This window comes from Salmo trutta, unplaced genomic scaffold (genome assembly GCF_901001165.1).
Source record: "Salmo trutta unplaced genomic scaffold, fSalTru1.1, whole genome shotgun sequence".
Classification (NCBI taxonomy): Eukaryota; Metazoa; Chordata; class Actinopteri; order Salmoniformes; family Salmonidae; genus Salmo; species Salmo trutta.
Genome location: NW_021822384.1, coordinates 151,622 through 177,120, shown reverse-complemented (window position 1 = coordinate 177,120; position 25,499 = coordinate 151,622). Strand labels below are relative to the sequence as shown.

The window sequence follows — 25,499 nt, the reverse complement described above, 5'->3', positions numbered from 1 at the left end:
CAGAGGAGACTGTGTGAATCAGGCCTTCATGGTCAAATTGCTGCAAAGAAACCACTACTAAAGGACACCAATAAGAAGAACAGACTTGGTTGGGCCAAGAAACACGAGCAATGGACATTAGATCGGTGGAAATCTGTCCTTTGGTCTGATGAATCCAAATGTGACATTTTTGGTTCCAACCACCGTGTCTTTGTGAGACGCAGAGTAGGTGAATGGATCTCCATGTGTGGTTCCCACAGTGAAGCATGGAAGAGGAGGTGTGATGGTGTGGGGGTGCTTTGCTGGTGACACTGTCTGTGATTTATTTAGAATTCAAAGCACACTTAACCAGCATGGCTACCACAGCATTCTGCAGCAATACGCCATCCCATCAGGTTTGCACTTAGTGGGACTATCATTTGTTTTCAACAGGACAATGACCCAACACACCTCCAGGCTGTGTAAGGGTTATTTGACCAAGAAGGAGAATGATGGAAAACAGCATCAGATAACCTGGCCTCCACAATCACCCAACCTCAACCCAATTGAGATAGTTAGGGATGAGTTGGACTACAGAGTGAAGGAAAAGTAGCCAACAAGTGCTCAGCATATGTGGGAACTCCTTCAAGACTGTTGGAAAAGCATTCCAGGTGAAGCTGGTTGAGAGAATACCAAGAGAGTGCAAAGCTGCCATCAAGGCAAAGGGTGAAACCCAGGTACAACCCAAAAGGGTTCTAGCTGTAACCAAACATTTTTCAAAAAGGGTACTCCTATGGGGACAGCGGAAGAACCCTTTAAGGTTCTAGATAGCACCTTTTTTTCTAAGAGGGTATGCTCAGTACATCCAAAGGGTATGGATACACCTTTAGAGCAGAGTTCTGCAGCATTGGTAAAAATATGATCAATACACATGGATCATATAGTTCCTGTAGTGTTTGTAAACCCCCTGGAAGGTTGATGAATAACCTGAACCAGATTACTGGCACTGATTACAGTGAGCAGCTTCCTCTTGAGCGGACAGCTTGATGAAAACCAATCTATATTTAGGTCACCCAGAAAATAGACCTATCTGTTAACATCACACATATTATCATGCATTGCACACATATTATCCAGATAATGAATGTCAGCACTTGTTGGCCTATAGCACCACCCTAAAATAGGAGGCTTTAGATGAGGCAGTGAACCTGCAACCCCAACACTTTTAACAGCATTAGACATGAGATCATCTCTAAGCTTTACAGGGATATGGCTCTGAATATATACAGCAACACCTCCATCATAGTCATTCCTGTCTTTTCTGTAGATGTTATATCCCTGTATTGCTACTGCTGTATTATCAAAGGAATTATCTAAGTGTGTCTCAGAGATGGCCAATATATGAATGTTATCAGATTTTTTTTGTTGCCAGTTATTGATCTCATAAACCTTATTTCTAAGGCAACAGTACATATGATTAATAACATATGGGCTATTTTTATACCTTTCCAGGTTGACATTGTCCGGCTAATAGAGTCAATCAACAGGGCATGTGTGAGTGTCAGTTGGTGTATGTGATGTGGGGCTGAAGCTTCTGACCCAGAAGCTAGGCTCTCTCACTCATCCCAGTCTTTTTGGAGGGAGAGTGGACAATGAGCCTGTTGTAGTGGATGTAAGCAATGCCCCCACGCTCTCTGACAGCTTTCACGGCTGGGATCAGTTCTTTCCGCCTCTGGTGTACAGCTTACGAGAAGTCCTCGTTAAGGAAGATGTTTTGTTCATCTCAAGTTCTTGGCTCTCTTTAGAACAGCCATCTATCTTGTCCTTAAACCTCAGGAATCTGACCACTATCGGCCTGTGACTGTCTCCTGGGCTGGTTACAGGTTTTCCAGACCTGTAGGCGAGGCTCCACCTCAATCTTCCCATGATCCATCTGCAGCTTTTAAAGTGATAATTTGTCTTCCTTTCTCCTCAGACTTGTCCCAGTGATGTGAAGACTCTGGTATGCCATCCACAACAATGTTATTTCTCCTGGATTGTCCCTCTAGATATTTTCCCCAGCCGTCTGTAATAATGATTCCTCAGACAGTGCTGATGTCATCACACGTGAACTTACAGTTTGTTGTCATCTTGCTGCAAGTCTCTTTCAGGACATCCAGCTCTCCCTGCAATAACTGCAAACTGTTCTTAATGTCCTGGACCTCTCGGGTCAGATCATCCATTCTTTTTTTGTATTTGGACAAAGTTCTTGGAAGTTATTGTCCTGTTGTTGTAACATCTGCTTGAAGACATATTTTTGGTCGTTTAAAAGATTATCCACCTGTGAAAGAGAGACACTACTGTTCTCAGTGGTACTCCCACCGGCTTTGGTTTTGGATGCCATGGTAGCAACGTAGGCTAATGTTGGTACTCCACGCAGTTCCAGACAGGACAGGTCGCAAGGCAGATGGAAACAGCAATAAACAGCAGGGATTTAGACAGCCACAAGCCTGGGACAATACGCGGCCCCAGCCACAAGGGCTAACCACGTCGCGGGCTGTGTTCAAGCTTTCAGGAAACCTTGCTAGCTTGATAGCTAGTTAGCAGCTAGGCTAGCTGCTACGCCAAGCAGCTCTATAGACTTTTGGAGATCCCTGGACAGATAGTGGTGGTCCCAGCAACTGATGCTAACCGCGTTGCGGGATCCCCCTCTCAAAAGGTAGCTAGTAACCAAACTTCATCAATAGAACCCCTTTTCAGAGACTTTCATAACAACAAACTGAGCTCGGATGGAGTTCGTTGGTCCCCAGTGGTGAATGAGGTGTGTTTGTCCGGGGCTACGAAATGTGTACTGTGTCCGTGTTTCAGGTGAGTGTACCTTTGTCACAGCTGTCTCCATAGTAACCAGGTGGGCAGATGCACACCCCTGGACTCATACACAGTCCACCATTCAGACACCTGGGAGAGCAGAGGGCTGGGGGGGAGAGAGTGGAGGAGGACAGGAGAGGAGAAAAATCTACGTCAGGAACCTCAAGTATTTAATTCACCTTCAGCTGCTTGTAAACCTTCACCCCTCCAACACTACATTCATTTAATTCACCTTCAGCTGCTTGTAAACCTTCACCCCTCCTACACTACATTCATTTAATTCACCTTCAGCTGCTTGTAAACCTTCACCCCTCAACACTACATTCATTTAATTCACCTTCAGCTGCTTGTAAAACTTCACCCCTCCAACACTACATTCATTTAATTCACCTTCAGCTGCTTGTAAACCTTCACCCCTCAACACTACATTCATTTAATTCACCTTCAGCTGCTTGTAAACCTTCACCCCTCAACACTACATTCATTTAATTCACCTTCAGCTGCTAAACCTTCACCCCTCCAACACTACATTCATTTAATTCACCTTCAGCTGCTTGTAAACCTTCACCCCTCAACACTACATTCATTTAATTCACCTTCAGCTGCTTGTAAACCTTCACCCCTCAACACTACATTCATTTAATTCACCTTCAGCTGCTTGTAAACCTTCACCCCTCAACACTACATTCATTTAATTCACCTTCAGCTGCTTGTAAACCTTCACCCCTCCAACACTACATTCATTTAATTCACCTTCAGCTGCTTGTAAATCTTCACCCCTCAACACTACATTCATTTAATTTACCTTCAGCTGCTCGTAAACCTTCACCCCTCAACACTACATTCATTTAATTCACCTTCAGCTGCTTGTAAACCTTCACCCCTCAACACTACATTCATTTAATTCACCTTCAGCTGCTAAACCTTCACCCCTCCAACACTACATTCATTTAATTCACCTTCAGCTGCTTGTAAACCTTCACCCCTCAACACTACATTCATTTAATTCACCTTCAGCTGCTTGTAAACCTTCACCCCTCAACACTACATTCATTTAATTCACCTTCAGCTGATAAAACTTCACCCCTCAACACTACATTCATTTAATTCACCTTCAGCTGATAAACCTTCACCCCTCAACACTACATTCATTTAATTCACCTTCAGCTGCTTGTAAACCTTCACCCCTCAACACTACATTCATTTAATTCACCTTCAGCTGCTCGTAAACCTTCACCCCTCAACACTACATTCATTTAATTCACCTTCAGCTGCTTGTAAACCTTCACCCCTCCAACACTACATTCATTTAATTCACCTTCAGCTGCTTGTAAACCTTCACCCCTCAACACTACATTCATTTAATTCACCTTCAGCTGCTCGTAAACCTTCACCCCTCAACACTACATTCATTTAATTCACCTTCAGCTGCTTGTAAACCTTCACCCCTCAACACTACATTCATTTAATTCACCTTCAGCTGCTTGTAAACCTTCACCCCTCCAACACTACATTCATTTAATTCACCTTCAGCTGATAAACCTTCACCCCTCAACACTACATTCATTTAATTCACCTTCAGCTGCTTGTAAACCTTCACCCCTCCAACACTACATTCATTTAATTCACCTTCAGCTGCTTGTAAACCTTCACCCCTCCAACACTACATTCATTGCGATAATGAATGTTTCACTTAGCTCTGCCTGTAGAAGCCACTAAAGAGCCTTAGTACTGTTGAGTCTTTGCCAAGAATGAATATCGTAATCACAATGTCTCAAGACCCGTCGACACCAAAATAAAAACGCAGGCGTTTTCACAGACCACATCTCTTAAATCCATGGTCTAGTCTAGGTGCGTCAAAGCCTCTACACGGTCCACGTAACGGATGCTCCTCTGCGTTGCTCTCTACGTAGTTCTACGTACTTTTTTGCGGCTTCATTTTCTGGGGGGAAAAGCGACTCAAAAAGGAGCTCGTAGCCCTGTTTGAGTAGACTGTGAAATCCCTGTGGAGAATCCTTACTGTTCATATGATACAAAGACACAAAAACATGTTTCTCCACCCCCTCAGTCAGTCTGTAGCTGGACAGAGTCTCTCTCTAACCTCTTTAAAGTCTTAAATAGATGGACCACATGGTCGTTGCCACCCAACCTGCCTTCCTGCTGACACTGACAGGATTGTTTTTCTGTCCTGGAAAACATTTCATATACATTTGCTCTCCATTTAACTAGTCTGGATGGAGCCTGTTTAACCAGTGCTTTGTAATTTCCATGATGTTTTTAGTTGTGGTGCCTTGAGGCAACGTTAAGCTACCACAAGCATAACCTTTTTACAGATTCATTAATACATTTAAATGCAATGCGGTGGTTCTGTTGTTGTCTGAAAATGATAGGCCTGTCTGAGCAGGACTGGTGTGTCATAACTGTGAAACAACACACAACCTAATCTCTTTCTCTAGTCATTCATTTCATAAGGTTTCATCCTTTTTGTTGTGGAGACATTCCAGGAAATAAAGAAGATATTCCAACCAGCATTGATGTGGGCCAAGGAGAAGGAAAAAAACACAAGAAAATCATTTTATTTTCATTCTATAGAAGGAGCAAATCAAGCTATTGTGTTGACTGTGTGCTGTGTACTGTGCATCATTACGGTAATGATGGAAGATAGATGGAATGGCTTGGATGTACAGATGAGACTAAACGCACCTTTCTCACAGTGCGGCCCGTAGAAACCATCCTGGCACTCACACACCTGTCTCTCGTTGCAGAACCCACCGTTACGACAACCACCTGGACATTTAGCTGTGGAGAGAGAGAGGAGGGGAGAGGAGGGGGGGGAGAGAGAGAGAGGAGGGGAGAAGAGAGAGAGAGAGGGGGGGAGAGAGAGAGAGAGAGAGAGAGGAGGGGAGAAGAGAGGGGGGAGAGAGAGAGAGGAGGGGAGAAGAGAGAGAGAGGGGGGAGAGAGAGAGAGGGGGGAGGGGAGAAGAGAGAGAGAGGAGGGGAGAAGAGAGAGAGAGAGGAGGGGAGAGAGAGAGAGAGGAGGGGAGAGAGAGAGAGTGGGGAGAGAGAGAGGAGGGGAGAGAGAGAGAGAGAGAGAGAGAGAGGGGGGAGAGAGAGAGGGAGCGAGAGAGAGAGGAGGGGAGAAGAGAGAGAGAGAGAGAGAGGAGGGGAGAAGAGAGAGAGACAGAGGAGGGGAGAAGAGAGAGAGAGAGAGAGGAGGGGAGAAGAGAGAGAGACAGAGGAGGAGAGAGAGGGGGGGGAGAGAGAGAGACGGAAGAGAGACAGAGAGACCGAGAGAGAGAGGGGGAAAAGAGACAATAGAGAGACAAAACACGTGAGAAGAGAAAAATAACAAGGAGATGAATGAATGGCTAGTGGAGTCCTCCCTCCCTTCATTCCTTCCTTCCTTCCTTCATTCCTTCCTTCCTCCCTTCATTCCTTCCTTCCTTCCTCCCTTCATTCCTTCCTTCCTCCCTCCCTTCATTCCTTCCTTCCTCCCTCCCTTCATTCCTTCCTTCCTTCCTTCTGTTCTTCTGTCCTCCCCCTTCCCCCTCTCTCTGACACTATCCATAGCCTGCCATCTCAGAAGACCACTTCAAGGGAACCACATTCCACTACAGTGCAGTGAGATGCCATGGACTTGCATCCCAAATGGCACCCTATTCATACATCCAAATGGCGCCCTTATGGGCTCTGGTCAAAAGTTTAGAGTTCCACAACAGGGCCTGGTTCAAAGCAGACTGAATACCATCTCCCTATAACAGGGCCTGGTTCAAAGCAGACTGAATACCATCTCCCTATAACAGGGCCTGGTTCAAAGCAGACTGAATACCATCTCCCTATAACAGGGCCTGGTTCAAAGCAGACTGAATACCATCTCCCTATAACAGGGCCGGGTTCAAAGCAGACTGAATACCATCTCCCTACAACAGGGCCTGGTTCAAAGCAGACTGAATACCATCTCCCTACAACAGGGCCTGGTTCAAAGCAGACTGAATACCATCTCCCTATAACAGGGCCTGGTTCAAAGCAGACTGAGTACCATCTCCCTATAACAGGACCTGGTTCAAAGCAGACTGAATACCATCTCCCTATAACAGGGCCTGGTTCAAAGCAGACTGAATACCATCTCCCTACAACAGGGCCTGGTTCAAAGCAGACTGAATACCATCTCCCTATAACAGGGCCTGGTTCAAAACAGACTGAATACCATCTCCCTATAACAGGGCCTGGTTCAAAGCAGACTGAATACCATCTCCCTATAACAGGGCCTGGTTCAAAACAGACTGAATACCATCTCCCTATAACAGGGCCTGGTTCAAAGCAGACTGAATACCATCTCCCTATAACAGGGCCTGGTTCAAAGCAGACTGAATACCATCTCCCTATAACAGGGCCTGGTTCAAAGCAGACTGAATACCATCTCCCTATAACAGGGCCTGGTTCAAAACAGACTGAATACCATCTCCCTATAACAGGGCCTGGTTCAAAGCAGACTGAATACCATCTCCCTATAACAGGGCCTGGTTCAAAGCAGACTGAAAACCATCTCCCTATAACAGGGCCTGGTTCAAAGCAGACTGAATACCATCTCCCTATAACAGGGCCGGGTTCAAAGCAGACTGAATACCATCTCCCTACAACAGGGCCTGGTTCAAAGCAGACTGAATACCATCTCCCTATAACAGGGCCTGGTTCAAAGCAGACTGAATACCATCTCCCTACAACAGGGCCTGGTTCAAAGCAGACTGAATACCATCTCCCTATAACAGGGCCTGGTTCAAAGCAGACTGAATACCATCTCCCTACAACAGGACCTGGTTCAAAGCAGACTGAATACCATCTCCCTATAACAGGACCTGGTTCAAAGCAGACTGAATACCATCTCCCTATAACAGGGCCTGGTTCAAAGCAGACTGAATACCATCTCCCTATAACAGGGCCTGGTTCAAAGCTGACTGAATACCATCTCCCTATAACAGGGCCTGGTTCAAAGCAGACTGAATACCATCTCCCTACAACAGGACCTGGTTCAAAGCTGACTGAATACCATCTCCATATAACAGGGCCTGGTTCAAAGCTGACTGAATACCATCTCCCTATAACAGGACCTGGTTCAAAGCAGACTGAATACCATCTCCCTATAACAGGGCCTGGTTCAAAGCAGACTGAATACCATCTCCCTATAACAGGGCCTGGTTCAAAGCAGACTGAATACCATCTCCCTATAACAGGACCTGGTTCAAAGCAGACTGAATACCATCTCCCTATAACAGGGCCTGGTTCAAAGCTGACTGAATACCATCTCCCTATAACAGGGCCTGGTTCAAAGCAGACTGAATACCATCTCCCTATAACAGGGCCTGGTTCAAAGCAGACTGAATACCATCTCCCTACAACAGGACCTGGTTCAAAGCAGACTGAATACCATCTCCCTATAACAGGGCCTGGTTCAAAGCAGACTGAATACCATCTCCCTACAACAGGGCCTGGTTCAAAGCTGACTGAATACCATCTCCCTATAACAGGGCTGAATACCATCTCCCTACAACAGGGCCTGGTCCAAAGCAGACTGAATACCATCTCCCTACAACAGGGCCTGGTTCAAAGCTGACTGAATACCAGCGCTCTACAAAACAACATGAAGGAGAAGCCTTTGAGGTGGTACTGGAAGTCAACAGAGCTGTCAAACTATCCTTTCTATTTCTTGAGATCCATCGGCGTGTGAGGAACCCTTGTGTGCATCCAAACGGCACCCCTATTCCATATATATAGTGCACTACTTCTGACCAGAGCCCTATATATAGGGAATAGGGGAGCCATTTGGGACAGTCCCTTAACACTGGCACCAGACAACATGTGGCCAGAGTCACAATAACAAGACAATATCTGTGGCCCAAATAGCACCTTATCCCAATTTAGTGCACTTCTTTTGACCAGGTCCTATAGGACTCTGATTAAAAATAGTGCACTATATAGGGAATAGGGTACCATTTGGGATGTAACCAAGTCACACCACGACTCACTGAGACAACAGTTACAGAACAAAATTGGCACGACTTCTCAGACTTGTTCTTTCTTTGACAATTTCCTCCAATGTGTCGATAAACACAAGTGGGTGTCCAGGGAATTTGTGTTTGGTAAGACTTCGGCGAAAGCTGGCACCAATATCGATTCTTGTTTACGTTAAGGAAAACGGATGAAATGGCACGGCCTCCGGTCAAAAGTAGTGCTCTATATATAGGGAATAGGGAGCCATTTGGGACGTACCCTCTGTGTTAGAAAGAAGGGTGCTTGTCTCATTCACTTGTGCGATGAGACCCATCTGGAGAAAGAGACGGAGGGATGAGTCTGGTTTCAGTTAGCTCAGGATTCACTCTATCCAACATGAGGAACAGAGGAAGGGATGAGTCTGGTTTCAGTTAACTCAGGATTCACTGTATCCAACATGAGGAACAGAGGGAGGGATGAGTCTGGTTTCAGTTAGCTCAGGATTCACTGTATCCAACATGAGGAACAGAGGAAGGGATGAGTCTGGTTTCAGTTAACTCAGGATTCACTCTATCCAACATGAGGAACAGAGGGAGGGATGAGTCTGGTTTCAGTTAGCTCAGGATTCACTCTATCCAACATGAGGAACAGAGGAAGGGATGAGTCTGGTTTCAGTTAGCTCAGGATTCACTCCATCACTCTATCCAACATGAGGAACAAAGGAAGGGATGAGTCTGGTTTCAGTTAGCTCAGGATTCACTGTATCCAACATGAGGAACAGAGGGAGGGATGAGTCTGGTTTCAGTTAGCTCAGGATTCACTCCATCACTCTATCCAACATGAGGAACAGAGGGAGGGATGAGTCTGGTTTCAGTTAGCTCAGCATTCACTGTATCCAACATGAGGAACAGAGGAAGGGATGAGTCTGGTTTCAGTTAGCTCAGGATTCACTCTATCCAACATGAGGAACAGAGGGAGGGATGAGTCTGGTTTCAGTTAGCTCAGGATTCACTCTATCCAACATGCCATTTACCTCTAATGTGAGGTCAATACCACAGGCGTCTACATCTCAAATGGTTCCCTATTTCCTATATAGTGCACTGCTGTTGACCAAGGGCCCACATCAAATTAAAGTTTATTTGTCACGTGCTCCGAATACAACAGGTGCAGACTTTACAGTGAAATGCTTACTTACAGGCTCTAACCAACAGTGCAAAAAAAGTATTAGGTGAACAATAGGTAGGTAAAGAAATAAAAACAACAGTAAAAAGACAGTGAAAAATAACAATAGAGAGGTTATATACAGTAGAGAGGATATATACAGTACAGAGGCTATATACAGTAGAGAGGTTATATACAGTAGAGAGGTTATATACAGTAGAGGCTATATACAGTACAGAGGCTATATACAGTAGAGAGGATATATACAGTACAGAGGCTATATACAGTAGAGAGGTTATATACAGTAGAGAGGTTATATACAGTAGAGAGGTTATATACAGTACAGAGGCTATATACAGTAGAGAGGATATATACAGTACAGAGGCTATATACAGTAGAGAGGCTATATACAGTAGAGGGGCTATATACAGTAGAGAGGCTATATACAGTAGAGGCTATATACAGTAGAGAGGCTATATACAGTAGAGAGGTTATACACAGTAGAGAGGTTATATACAGTAGAGAGGCTATGAGAGGCTATATACAGTAGAGAGGCTATATACAGTAGAGAGGCTATATACAGTAGAGAGGTTATATACAGTAGAGAGACTATATACAGTAGAGAGACTATATACAGTAGAGAGGCTATATACAGTAGAGAGGTTATATACAGTAGAGAGACTATATACAGTAGAGAGGCTATATACAGTAGAGAGGCTATATACAGTAGCGAGGCTATATACAGTAGAGAGGCTATATACAGTAGAGAGGCTATATACAGTAGAGAGGCTATATACAGTAGCGAGGTTATATACAGTAGAGAGGCTATATACAGTAGAGAGGCTATATACAGTAGAGAGGCTATAAAAGTAGCGCGGCTATATACAGTAGAGAGGCTATATACAGTAGAGAGGCTATATACAGTAGAGAGGCTATATACAGTAGAGAGGTTATATACAGTAGAGAGGCTATATACAGTAGAGAGGTTATATACAGTAGAGAGGCTATATACAGTAGAGAGGTTATATACAGTAGAGAGGCTATATACAGTAGAGAGGCTATAAAAGTAGCGCGGCTATATACAGTAGAGAGGCTATATACAGTAGAGAGGCTATATACAGTAGAGAGGCTATATACAGTAGAGAGGCTATAAAAGTAGCGCGGCTATATACAGTAGAGAGGCTATATACAGTAGAGAGGCTATATACAGTAGAGAGGCTATATACAGTAGAGAGGCTATAAAAGTAGCGAGGCTATATACAGTAGAGAGGCTATAACAGTAGAGAGGCTATAACAGTAGAGAGGCTATATACAGTAGAGAGGTTATATACAGTAGAGAGGCTATATACAGTAGAGAGGCTATATACAGTAGAGAGGCTATAACAGTAGAGAGGCTATAAAAGTAGCGCGGCTATATACAGTAGAGAGGCTATAAAAGTAGCGCGGCTATATACAGTAGAGAGGCTATAACAGTAGAGAGGCTATAAAAGTAGCGCGGCTATATACAGTAGAGAGGCTATAACAGTAGAGAGGCTATAAAAGTAGCGCGGCTATATACAGTAGAGAGGCTATATACAGTAGAGAGGTTATATACAGTAGAGAGGCTATATACAGTAGAGAGGCTATAACAGTAGAGAGGCTATAAAAGTAGCGCGGCTATATACAGTAGAGAGGCTATATACAGTAGAGAGGCTATATACAGTAGAGAGGCTATAACAGTAGAGAGGCTATAAAAGTAGCGAGGCTATATACAGTAGAGAGGCTATATACAGTAGAGAGGCTATATACAGTAGAGAGGCTATAAAAGTAGCGCGGCTATATACAGTAGAGAGGTTATATACAGTAGAGAGGCTATAAAAGTAGCGCGGCTATATACAGTAGAGAGGCTATATACAGTAGAGAGGCTATAAAAGTAGCGCGGCTATATACAGTAGAGAGGCTATATACAGTAGAGAGGCTATATACAGTAGAGAGGCTATAAAAGTAGCGCGGCTATATACAGTAGAGAGGCTATATACAGTAGTGAGGCTATATACAGTAGAGAGGCTATAAAAGTAGCATGGCTATATACAGTAGAGAGGCTATATACAGTAGAGAGACTATATACAGTAGAGAGGCTATAAAAGTAGCGCGGCTATATACAGTAGAGAGGTTATATACAGTAGAGAGGCTATATACAGTAGAGAGGTTATATACAGTAGAGAGGCTATATACAGTAGAGAGGCTATATACAGTAGAGAGGTTATATACAGTAGAGAGGCTATATACAGTAGAGAGGCTATATACAGTAGAGAGGCTATATACAGTAGAGAGGCTATAATATGTAGAGATGCTATATACAGCAGAGAGGCTATATACAGTAGAGAGGCTATAATATGTAGAGATGCTATATACAGTAGAGAGGCTATATACAGTAGAGGCTATATACAGTAGAGAGGCTATAATATGTAGAGAGCCTATATACAGTAGAGAGGCTATATACAGTAGAGGCTATATACAGTAGAGAGGCTATAATATGTAGAGAGGCTATATACAGTAGAGAGGCTATATACAGTAGAGAGGCTATAAACAGTAGAGAGGCTATATACAGTAGAGAGACTATATACAGTAGAGAGGCTATATACAGTAGAGAGGATATATACAGTAGAGAGGCTATATACAGTAGAGAGGCTATAAACAGTAGAGAGGCTATAATATGTAGAGAGGCTATATACAGTAGAGAGACTATATACAGTAGAGAGACTATATACAGTAGAGAGGTTATATACAGTACAGAGGCTATATACAGTAGAGAGGCTATATACAGTAGAGAGGCTATATACAGTAGAGGCTATATACAGTAGAGAGGCTATATACAGTAGAGAGGCTATATACAGTAGAGAGGCTATATACAGTAGAGAGGCTATAACAGTAGAGAGGCTATATACAGTAGAGAGGCTATATAACAGTAGAGAGGCTATATACAGTAGAGAGGATATATACAGTAGAGAGGCTATATACAGTAGAGAGGCTATATAACAGTAGAGAGGCTATATACAGTAGAGAGGCTATATACAGTAGAGAGGCTATATACAGTAGTGAGGCTATATAACAGTAGAGAGGCTATATACAGTAGAGAGGCTATATACAGTAGAGAGGCTATATACAGTAGTGAGGCTATATACAGTAGAGAGGCTATATACAGTAGAGAGGCTATATACAGTAGTGAGGCTATATAACAGTAGAGAGGCTATATACAGTAGAGAGGCTATATACAGTAGAGAGGCTATATACAGTAGAGAGGCTATATAACAGTAGAGAGGCTATATACAGTAGAGAGGCTATATACAGTAGAGAGGCTATATACAGTAGTGAGGCTATATAACAGTAGAGAGGCTATATACAGTAGTGAGGCTATATACAGTAGAGAGGCTATATACAGTAGAGAGGCTATATACAGTAGTGAGGCTATATAACAGTAGAGAGGCTATATACAGTAGAGAGGCTATATACAGTAGAGAGGCTATATACAGTAGAGAGGCTATATACAGTAGAGAGGTTATATACAGTAGAGAGGCTATATACAGTAGAGAGGTTATATACAGTAGAGAGGCTATATACAGTAGAGAGGCTATAAAAGTAGAGAGGCTATAACAGTAGAGAGGCTATATACAGTAGAGAGGATATATACAGTAGAGAGGTTATATACAGTAGAGAGGCTATATACAGTAGAGAGGCTATATACAGTAGCGAGGCTATATACAGTAGAGAGACTATATACAGTAGAGAGGCTATATACAGTAGAGAGGCTATATACAGTAGAGAGGCTATATACAGTAGAGAGGTTAAATACAGTAGAGAGGCTATATACAGTAGAGAGGCTATATACAGTAGAGAGGATATATACAGTAGAGAGGTTATATACAGTAGAGAGGCTATATACAGTAGAGAGGCTATATACAGTAGAGAGGCTATATACAGTAGAGAGGCTATAAAAGTAGAGAGGCTATATACAGTAGAGAGGCTATATACAGTAGAGAGGTTATATACAGTAGAGAGGCTATATACAGTAGAGAGGCTATATACAGTAGAGAGGATATATACAGTAGAGAGGCTATATACAGTAGAGAGGCTATATACAGTAGAGAGGATATATACAGTAGAGAGGATATATACAGTAGAGAGGCTATATACAGTAGCGAGGCTATATACAGTAGAGAGACTATATACAGTAGAGAGGTTATATACAGTACAGAGGCTATATACAGTAGAGAGGCTATATACAGTAGAGAGGCTATATACAGTAGAGAGGCTATAAAAGTAGAGAGGCTATATACAGTAGAGAGGCTATATACAGTAGAGAGGCTATATACAGTAGAGAGGATATATACAGTAGAGAGGCTATATACAGTAGAGAGGCTATATACAGTAGAGAGGATATATACAGTAGAGAGGCTATATACAGTAGAGAGGCTATATACAGTAGAGAGGCTATATACAGTAGAGAGGCTATATACAGTAGAGAGGATATATACAGTAGAGAGGCTATATACAGTAGAGAGGCTATAAAAGTAGAGAGGCTATATACAGTAGAGAGGCTATATACAGTAGAGAGGCTATATACAGTAGAGAGGCTATATACAGTAGAGAGGATATATACAGTAGAGAGGCTATATACAGTAGAGAGGTTATATACAGTAGAGAGGCTATATACAGTAGCATGGCTATATACAGTAGAGAGGATATATACAGTAGAGAGGCTATATACAGTAGAGATGCTATATACAGTAGAGAGGCTATATACAGTAGAGAGGTTATATACAGCAGAGAGGATATATACAGTAGAGAGGCTATATACAGTAGAGAGGCTATATACAGTAGAGAGGCTATATACAGTAGAGAGGATATATACAGTAGAGAGGTTATATACAGTAGAGAGGCTATATACAGTAGAGAGGTTATATACAGTAGAGAGGTTATATACAGTAGAGAGGTTATATACAGTAGCGAGGCTATATACAGTAGAGAGGCTATATACAGTAGAGAGGTTATATACAGTAGAGAGGCTATATACAGTAGAGAGGCTATAATATGTAGAGAGGCTATATACAGTAGAGAGGCTATATACAGTAGAGAGGCTATATACAGTAGAGAGGCTATATACAGTAGAGAGGCTATATACAGTAGAGAGGTTATATACAGTAGAGAGGATATATACAGTAGAGAGGCTATATACAGTAGAGAGGCTATAATATGTAGAGATGCTATATACAGTAGAGAGACTATATACAGTAGAGAGGCTATATACAGTAGAGAGGTTATATACAGTAGAGAGGTTATATACAGTAGAGAGACTATATACAGTAGAGAGGCTATATACAGTAGAGAGGTTATATACAGTAGAGAGACTATATACAGTAGAGAGACTATATACAGTAGAGAGGATATATACAGTAGAGAGGATATATACAGTAGAGGGGCTATATACAGTAGAGAGGCTATATACAGTAGAGAGGTTATATACAGTAGAGAGGTTATATACAGTAGAGAGACTATATACAGTAGAGAGGCTATATACAGTAGAGAGGTTATATACAGTAGAGAGACTATATACAGTAGAGAGACTATATACAGTAGAGAGGCTATATACAGTAGAGAGGTTATATACAGTAGAGGCTATATACAGTAGAGAGACTATATACAGTAGAGAGGTTATATACAGTAGAGAGACTATATACAGTAGAGAGGTTATATACAGTAGAGAGGTTATATACAGTAGAGAGACTATATACAGTAGAGAGACTATATACAGTAGAGAGGCTATATACAGTAGAGAGGTTATATACAGTAGAGAGGCTATATACAGTAGAGAGGTTATATACAGTACAGAGGCTATATACAGTAGAGAGGATATATACAGTAGCGAGGCTATATACAGTAGAGAGGCTATATACAGTAGAGAGGCTATATACAGTAGAGAGACTATATACAGTAGAGAGGATATATACAGTAGAGAGGCTATATACAGTAGAGAGGATATATACAGTAGAGAGGCTATATACAGTAGAGAGGTTATATACAGTAGAGAGGCTATATACAGTAGAGAGGATATATACAGTAGAGAGGATATATACAGTAGAGGGGCTATATACAGTAGAGAGGCTATATACAGTAGAGAGGTTATATACAGTAGAGAGGTTATATACAGTAGAGAGACTATATACAGTAGAGAGGCTATATACAGTAGAGAGGTTATATACAGTAGAGAGACTATATACAGTAGAGAGACTATATACAGTAGAGAGGCTATATACAGTAGAGAGGCTATATACAGTAGAGGCTATATACAGTAGAGAGACTATATACAGTAGAGAGGTTATATACAGTAGAGAGACTATATACAGTAGAGAGGTTATATACAGTAGAGAGGTTATATACAGTAGAGAGACTATATACAGTAGAGAGACTATATACAGTAGAGAGGCTATATACAGTAGAGAGGTTATATACAGTAGAGAGGCTATATACAGTAGAGAGGCTATATACAGTAGAGAGGCTATATACAGTAGAGATGCTATATACAGTAGAGATGCTATATACAGTAGAGATGCTATATACAGTAGAGAGGCTATATACAGTAGAGATGCTATATACAGTAGAGAGGCTATATACAGTAGAGAGGTTATATACAGTAGAGAGGCTATATACAGTAGAGAGGCTATATACAGTAGAGAGGCTATATACAGTAGAGATGCTATATACAGTAGAGAGGCTATATACAGTAGAGATGCTATACTACGTAGGGAATATGGAGCCATTTGGGACATAGACCACTACGCCTCAGCTGTTATAAAACCTTTTGGACTAATTTTGATTTAAACAGCTAGATATTTTTTGACACCATATCCCACTTGGGAAGGAGGACAGGACATGGAACATTAAAGCTGGTTTCTGAAGTCTGGTTTGGTGTTGCTGCTTCCTGTAACAGATATGAAGAGCCCTAAGCTAGTATAAGTCCCTGCTACAGCTGGACCTGGAGCTGAGGTCCACACCTGGTCTTTAACAGAGCTTGTCTGGTGAAATGGAACCAATACAACAGTAACTAAACTATAAACCCCAAACACTCTCTATATAGTACCCTAACCCTGTCTATATAGTACCCTAACCCTGTCTATATAGTACCCCAAACCCTGTCTATATAGTACCCCAACCCTGTCTATATAGTACCCCAACCCTGTCTATATAGTACCCCAACCCTGTCTATATAGTACCCCAACCCTGTCTATATAGTACCCCAACCCCCTGTCTATATAGTACCCCAACCCTGTCTATATAGTACCCCAACCCTGTCTATATAGTACCCCAACCCTGTCTATATAGTACCCCAACCCTGTCTATATAGTACCCTAACCCTGTCTATATAGTACCCCAAACCCTGTCTATATAGTACCCCAACCCTGTCTATATAGTACCCCAACCCTGTCTATATAGTACCCCAACCCTGTCTATATAGTACCCCAACCCTGTCTATATAGTACCCCAACCCTGTCTATATAGTACCCCAACCCCCTGTCTATATAGTACCCCCAACCCTGTCTATATAGTACCCCAACCCTGTCTATATAGTACCCCAACCCTGTCTATATAGTACCCTAACCCTGTCTATATAGTACCCCAAACCCTGTCTATATAGTACCCCAACCCTGTCTATATAGTACCCCAAACCCTGTCTATATAGTACCCCAACCCTGTCTATTTAGTACCCTAACCCTGTCTATATAGTACCCCAACCCTGTCTATATAGTACCCCAACCCTGTCTATATAGTACCCCAACCCTGTCTATATAGTACCCTAACCCTGTCTATATAGTACCCCAACCCTGTCTATATAGTACCCTAACCCTGTCTATATAGTACCCCAACCCTGTACACCAACCCTGTACACCAACCCTGTCTATATAGTACCCCAACCCTGTCTATATAGTACCCCAACCCTGTCTATATAGTACCCCAACCCTGTCTATATAGTACCCCAACCCTGTCTATATAGTACCCTAACCCTGTCTATATAGTACCCCAACCCTGTCTATATAGTACCCTAACCCTGTCTATATAGTACCCTAACCCTGTCTATATAGTACCCTAACCCTGTCTATATAGTACCCCAACCCTGTCTATATAGTACCCCAACCCTGTCTATAGTACCCCAACCCTGTCTATATAGTACCCCAACCCTGTCTATATAGTACCCCAACCCTGTCTATATAGTACCCCAACCCTGTCTATATAGTACCCCAACCCTGTCTATATAGTACCCCAAGCCTGTCTATATAGTACCCCAACCCTGTCTATATAGTACACCAACCCTGTCTATATAGTACCCCAACCCTGTCTATATAGTACCCCAACCCTGTCTATATAGTACCCCAACCCTGTCTATATAGTACCCCAACCCTGACTATATAGTACCCCAACCCTGTCTATATAGTACCCCAACCCTGTCTATATAGTACCCCCAACCCTGTCTATATAGTACCCCAACCCTGTCTATATAGTACCCTAACCCTGTCTATATAGTACCCCAACCCTGTCTATATAGTACCCCAACCCTGTCTATATAGTACCCCAACCCTGTCTATATAGTACCCCAACCCTGTTTATAGAGTACTCCAACCCTGTCTATATAGTACCCCAACCCTGTCTATATAGTACCCCAACCCTGTATATATAGTACCCCAACCCTGTCTATATAGTACCCCAACCCTGTCTATATAGTACCCCAACCCTGTCTATATAGTACCCCAACCCTGTCTATATAGTACCCCAACAATATCTATATAGTACCCCAACCCTGTCTATATAGTACCCCAACCCTGTCTATATAGTACCCCAACCCTGTCTATATAGTACCCCAACCCTGTCTATATAGTACTCCCAACCCTGTCTATATAGTACCCCAACCCTGTCTATATAGTACTCCAACCCTGTCTATATAGTACCCCCAACCCTGTCTATATAGTACTCCAACCCTGTCTATATAGTACTCCAACCCTGTCTATATAGTACCCCAACCCTGACTATATAGTACCCCAACCCTGACTATATAGTACCCCAACCCTGTCTATATTGTACCCCAACCCTGTACACCAACCCTGTCTATATACTATCCCAACCCTGTCTATATAGTACCCCAACCCTGTCTATATAGTACCCCAACCCTGTCTATATAGTACCCCAACCCTGTCTATATAGTACTCCAACCCTGTCTATATAGTACCCCAACCCTGTCTATATAGTACTCCAACCCTGTCTATATATTACCCCAACCCTGTCTATATAGTACTCCAACCCTGTCTATATAGTACTCCAACCCTGTCTATATAGTACCCCAACCCTGACTATATAGTACCCCAACCCTGACTATATAGTACCCCAACCCTGTCTATATTGTACCCCAACCCTGTACACCAACCCTGTCTATATACTATCCCAACCCTGTCTATATAGTACCCCAACCCTGTCTATATAGTACTCCAACCCTGTCTATATAGTACCCCAACCCTGACTATATAGTACCCCAACCCTGACTATATAGTACCCCAACCCTGACTATATAGTACCCCAACCCTGTCTATATTGTACCCCAACCCTGTACACCAACCCTGTCTATATAGCACCCCAACCCTGTCTATATAGTACTCCAACCCTGTCTATATAGTACCCCAACCCTGACTATATAGTACCCCAACCCTGACTATATAGTACCCCAACCCTGTCTATATAGTACCCCAACCCTGTCTATATAGTACCCCAACCCCCTGTCTATATAGTACCCCAACCCTGTCTATATAGTACCCTAACCCTGTCTATATAGTACCCCAACCCTGTCTATATAGTACCCCAACCCTGTCTATATAGTACCCCAACCCTGTCTATATAGTACCCTAACCCTGTCTATATAGTACCCCAACCCTGTCTATATAGTACCCCAACCCTGTCTATATAGTACCCCAACCCTGTTTATAGAGTACTCCAACCCTGTCTATATAGTACCCCAACCCTGTCTATATAGTACCCCAACCCTGTATATAGTGTAACCGCACCCTGTCTATATAGTACCCCAACCCCCTGTCTATATAGTACCCCAACCCTGTCTATATAGTACCCCAACCCTGTCTATATAGTACCCCAACAATATCTATATAGTACCCCAACCCTGTCTATATAGTACCCCAACCCTGTCTATATAGTACCCCAACCCTGTCTATATAGTACTCCAACCCTGTCTATATAGTACCCCAACCCTGTCTATATAGTACTCCAACCCTGTCTATATAGTACCCCAACCCTGTCTATATAGTACTCCAACCCTGTCTATATAGTACTCCAACCCTGTCTATATAGTACCCCAACCCTGACTATATAGTACCCCAACCCTGACTATATAGTACCCCAACCCTGTCTATATTGTACCCCAACCCTGTACACCAACCCTGTCTATATACTATCCCAACCCTGTCTATATAGTACCCTCCAACCCTGTCTATATAGTACTCCACCCTGTCTATATAGTACCCCAACCCTGACTATATAGTACCGGCCCAACCCTGACTATATAGTACCCCAACCCTGACTATATAGTACCCCCACCCTGTCTATATTGTACCCCAACCTGTACACCAACCCTGTCTATATAGCACCCCAACCCTGTCTATATAGTACTCCCAACCCTGTCTATATAGTACCCCCAACCCTGACTATATAGTACCCCCAACCCCTGACTATATAGTACCCCAACCCCTGTCTATATAGTACCCAACCCTGTCTATATAGTACCCCAACCCCCTGTCTATATAGTACCCCAACCCTGTCTATATAGTACCCTAACCCTGTCTAAATAGTACCCCAACCCTGTACACCAACCCTGTCTATATAGTACCCCAACCCTGTCTATATAGTACCCCAACCCTGTCTATATAGCACCCCAACCCTGTCTATATAGTACCCTAACCCTGTCTATATAGTACCCCAACCCTGTCTATATAGTACCCCAACCCTGTCTATATAGTACCCCAACCCTGTCTATATAGTACCCCAACCCTGTCTATATAGTACCCCAACCCTGTCTATATAGTACCCCAACCCTGTCTATATAGTACACCAGGCTGCCTTTAACACACACTTAATGGATTTGAAAAGATTTTGAACAGTGTTTGAACCCAGGGGTTATATGTCTGACATGTAGTCAGGAAGGATCAGAGGGTGTGTGGTTTGAGTGGGGGGGTTACTGGTGTGTGGAGGGGGGGCGTACTGGTGTGTGGAGGGGGTACTGGTATGTGGAGGGGGGGTACTGGTGTGTGGAGGGGGGGGTACTGGTGTGTGGAGGGGGGTACTGGTGTGTGGAGGGGGGGTACTGGTGTGTGGAGGGGGTACTGGTGTGTGGAGGGGGGTACTGGTGTGTGGGGGGTACTGGTGTGTGGAGGGGGGGTACTGGTGTGTGGAGGGGGGGTACTGGTGTGTTGGAGGGGGGCTACTGGTGTGTGGAGGGGGTATTGGTGTGTGGAGGGGGGGTACTGGTGTGTGGAGGGGGGGTACTGGTGTGTGGAGGGGGGGGTACTGGTGTGTGGAGGGGGGTACTGGTGTGTGGAGGGGGGTACTGGTGTGTGGAGGGGGGTACTGGTGTGTGTGGGGGGGGTACTTGTGTGTGGAGGGGGGTACTGGTGTGTGGAAGGGGGGGTACTGGTGTGTGGAGGGGGGGTACTGGTGTGTGGAAGGGGGGTACTGGTGTGTGGAGGGGGGGTACTGGTGTGTGTGTGGAGGGGGGTACTGGTGTGTGTGTGGGGGGTACTGGTGTGTGTGGGGGGGTACTGGTGTGTGGAGGGGGGGTACTGGTGGTGTGTGGGGGGGTACTGGTGTGTGTGTGTGGGGGGGGGCTACTGGTGTGTGGGGGGGTACTGGTGTGTGTGTGTGGGGGGATACTGGTGTGTGTGTGGGGGGGGGGTACTGGTGTGTGGAGGGGGGGTACTGGTGTGTGGAGGGGGGTACTGGTGTGTGGAGGGGAGGTACAGGTGTGTGTGTGTGGAGGGGTACTGGTGTGTGTGGAGGGGGGGTACTGGTGTGTGGAGGGGGGGTACTGGTGTGTGGTGGGGTTACTGGTGTGTGGTGGGGGGGTACTGGTGTGTGGAGGGGGGGCTACTGGTGTGTGGAGGGGGGCTACTGGTGTGTGGAGGGGGGGTACTGGTGTGTGGAGGGGGGGTACTGGTGTGTGGTGGGGGGGTACTGGTGTGTGGTGGGGGGGTACTGGTGTGTGTGGAGGGGGGGTACTGGTGTGTGGAGGGGGGTACTGGTGTGTGTGGGGGGGGGGTACTGGTGTGTGGAGGGGGGGTACTGGTGTGTGGAAGGGGGGGTACTGGTGTGTGGAGGGGGGGTACTGGTGTGTGGAAGGGGGGGTACTGGTGTGTGGAGGGGGGGTACTGGTGTGTGGAGTGGGGGTACTGGTGTGTGGAGGGGGGGTACTGGTGTGTGTGTGTGGGGGGGTACTGGTGTGTGGAGGGGGGGTACTGGTGTGTGGAGGGGGATACTGGTGTGTGTGTGGGGGGGGTACTGGTGTGTGGGGGGGGGGTACTGGTGTGTGGTGGGGGGGTACTGGTGTGTGGAGGGGGGCTACTGGTGTGTGGAGGGGGGCTACTGGTGTGTGGAGGGGGGGTACTGGTGTGTGGAGGGGGGGTACTGGTGTGTGGTGGGGGGTACTGGTGTGTGGTGGGGGGGGTACTGGTGTGTGTGGAGGGGGGGTACTGGTGTGTGGAGGGGGGGTACTGGTGTGTGGAGGGGGGGTATTGGTGTGTGTGGAGGGGGGCTACTGGTGTGTGGAGGGGGGTACTGGTGTGTGGAGGGGGGTACTGGTGTGTGTGGGGGGGGTACTGGTGTGTGGAGGGGGGGGTACTGGTGTGTGGAAGGGGGGGTACTGGTGTGTGGAGGGGGGGTACTGGGTGTGTGGAAGGGGGGGGTACTGGTGGTGGTGGAGGGGGGGTACTGGTGTGTGGGAGTGGGGGTACTGGTGTGTGGGGAGGGGGGTACTGGTGTGTGTGTGTGGGGGGGTACTGGTGTGTGGAGGGGGGGTACTGGTGTGTGGAGGGGGATACTGGTGTGTGTGTGGGGGGGGGTACTGGTGTGTGGGGGGGGGGGTACTGGTGTGTGTGTGGAGGGGGGTACTGGTGTGTGTGTCTCTCCTGTTCCAGCATCAATCTGCAGCTGGCAGAGTTCCCATGACATCATGCCCTCGCTATGGCATTTGTCCTGGACGCTGATTGGCAGGTAACTTCACTCCCCTCTCTCCTCCCCTGGTCACAAAGCCTCCCCAGCACCCCCGCTCTGCCTCCCCCATTAGGACAAGGCTTTAAACATGAGAGCACCAGGAAGACATGACCTCGACACACACACACACACACACACACACACACACACACACACACACACACACACACACACACACACACAGGAAGTGAGCAGACAGCAGCTAGTGAGCTCCACTGAGCTCTGATCCATTCCAGCAGGCAGGACAGCCAGGAACATATGGTCATATCCCAAATGGCATCCTATTTCCTATATAGTACACTAACACCCACAGATGCAGCCCTAGTAACATATGGATCTATAGATCTACCATGGGATCTATTTACCCTCCACCCTGATGATGGACTGTGATCACTAATCTATACATCCTGCTGTCTCTATACATCCTGCTGTCTCTATACATCCTCCTGTCTCTATACGTCCTGCTGTCTCTATACACCTCTATACATCCTGCTGTCTCTATACCTCTCTATACATCCTGCTGTCTCTATACCCCTCTATACATCCTGCTGTCTCTATACCCCTCTATACATCCTGCTGTCTCTATACCCCTCTATACATCCTGCTGTCTCTATACCTCTCTATACATCCTGCTGTCTCTATACCTCTCTATACATCCTGCTATACCTCTATATATCCTGCTGTCTCTATACATCCTGCTGTCTCTATACCTCCATACATCCTGCTGTCTCTATACCTCTCTATACATCCTGCTGTCTCTATACATCCTGCTGTCTCTATACCTCCATACATCCTGCTGTCTCTATACCTCTCTATACATCCTGCTGTCTCTATACCTCTCTATACATCCTGCTGTCTCTATACCTCTCTATACATCCTGCTGTCTCTATACCTCTCTATACATCCTGCTGTCTCTATACATCCTGCTGTCTCTATACCTCTATACATCCTGCTGTCTCTATACCTCTATACATCCTGCTGTCTCTATACCCCTCTATACATCCTGCTGTCTCTATACCTCTCTATACATCCTGCTGTCTCTATACCCCTCTATACATCCTGCTGTCTCTATACCTCTATACATCCTGCTGTCTCTATACCTCTCTATACATCCTGCTGTCTCTATACATCCTGCTGTCTCTATACCCCTCTATACATCCTGCTGTCTCTACACCCCTGTATACATCCTGCTGTCTCTATACCCCTCTATACATCCTGCTGTCTCTATACCTCTATACATCCTGCTGTCTCTATACATCCTGCTGTCTCTATACCCCTCTATACATCCTGCTGTCTCTACACCCCTGTATACATCCTGCTGTCTCTATACCTCTATACATCCTGCTGTCTCTATACCCCTCTATACATCCTGCTGTCTCTATACCTCTCTATACATCCTGCTGTCTCCATACATCCTGCTGTCTCTATACCCCTCTATACATCCTGCTGTCTCTAAACCTCTATACATCCTGCTGTCTCTATACCTCTATACATCCTGCTGTCTCTATACCCCTCTATACATCCTGCTGTCTCTATACCCCTCTATACATCCTGCTGTCTCTATACCCCTCTATACATCCTGCTGTCTCTATACCCCTCTATACATCCTGCTGTCTCTATACATCCTGCTGTCTCTATACCTCTATACATCCTGCTGTCTCTATACCTCTCTATACATCCTGCTGTCTCTATGCCTCTCTATACATCCTGCTGTCTCTATACATCCTGCTGTCTCTATAGATCCTGCTGTCTCTAAACCCCTCTATACATCCTGCTGTCTCTATACCCCTCTATACATCCTGCTGTCTCTATACATCCTGCTGTCTCTATACATCCTGCTGTCTCTATACCCCTCTATACATCCTGCTGTCTCTAAACCTCTATACATCCTGCTGTCGCTATACCTCTCTATACATCCTGCTGTCTCCATACCCCTCTATACATCCTGCTGTCTCTATGCCTCTATACATCCTGCTGTCTCTATACCTCTATACATCCTGCTGTCTCTATACATCCTGCTGTCTCTATACCTCTATACATCCTGCTGTCTCTATACATCCTGCTGTCTCTATACCTCTATACATCCTGCTGTCTCTATACCTCTATACATCCTGCTGTCTCTATACATCCTACTGTCTCTATACCCCTCTATACATCCTGCTGTCTCTATACCTCTATACATCCTGCTGTCTCTATACATCCTACTGTCTCTATACCCCTCTATACATCCTGCTGTCTCTATACCTCTATAC

The 25,499-nt window shown here is 44.8% G+C and overlaps 1 protein-coding gene across 1 annotated transcript in view; it reads right to left on the bottom strand.

Annotated features, from left to right (window-relative positions):
* The window catches only part of LOC115182049 (wnt inhibitory factor 1-like), a 54,691-nt gene that overhangs the window by 10,855 nt on the left and 18,337 nt on the right, over nucleotides 1–25,499 (bottom strand). Inside the window, exons 5-6 of the mRNA XM_029743689.1 lie at nucleotides 5,509–5,604; nucleotides 2,816–2,911 (exon numbers count right to left, since the gene is read on the bottom strand). Coding sequence (XP_029599549.1) covers nucleotides 2,816–2,911; nucleotides 5,509–5,604 — 192 coding nt within the window. The remainder of the gene's footprint in view (nucleotides 1–2,815; nucleotides 2,912–5,508; nucleotides 5,605–25,499) is intronic.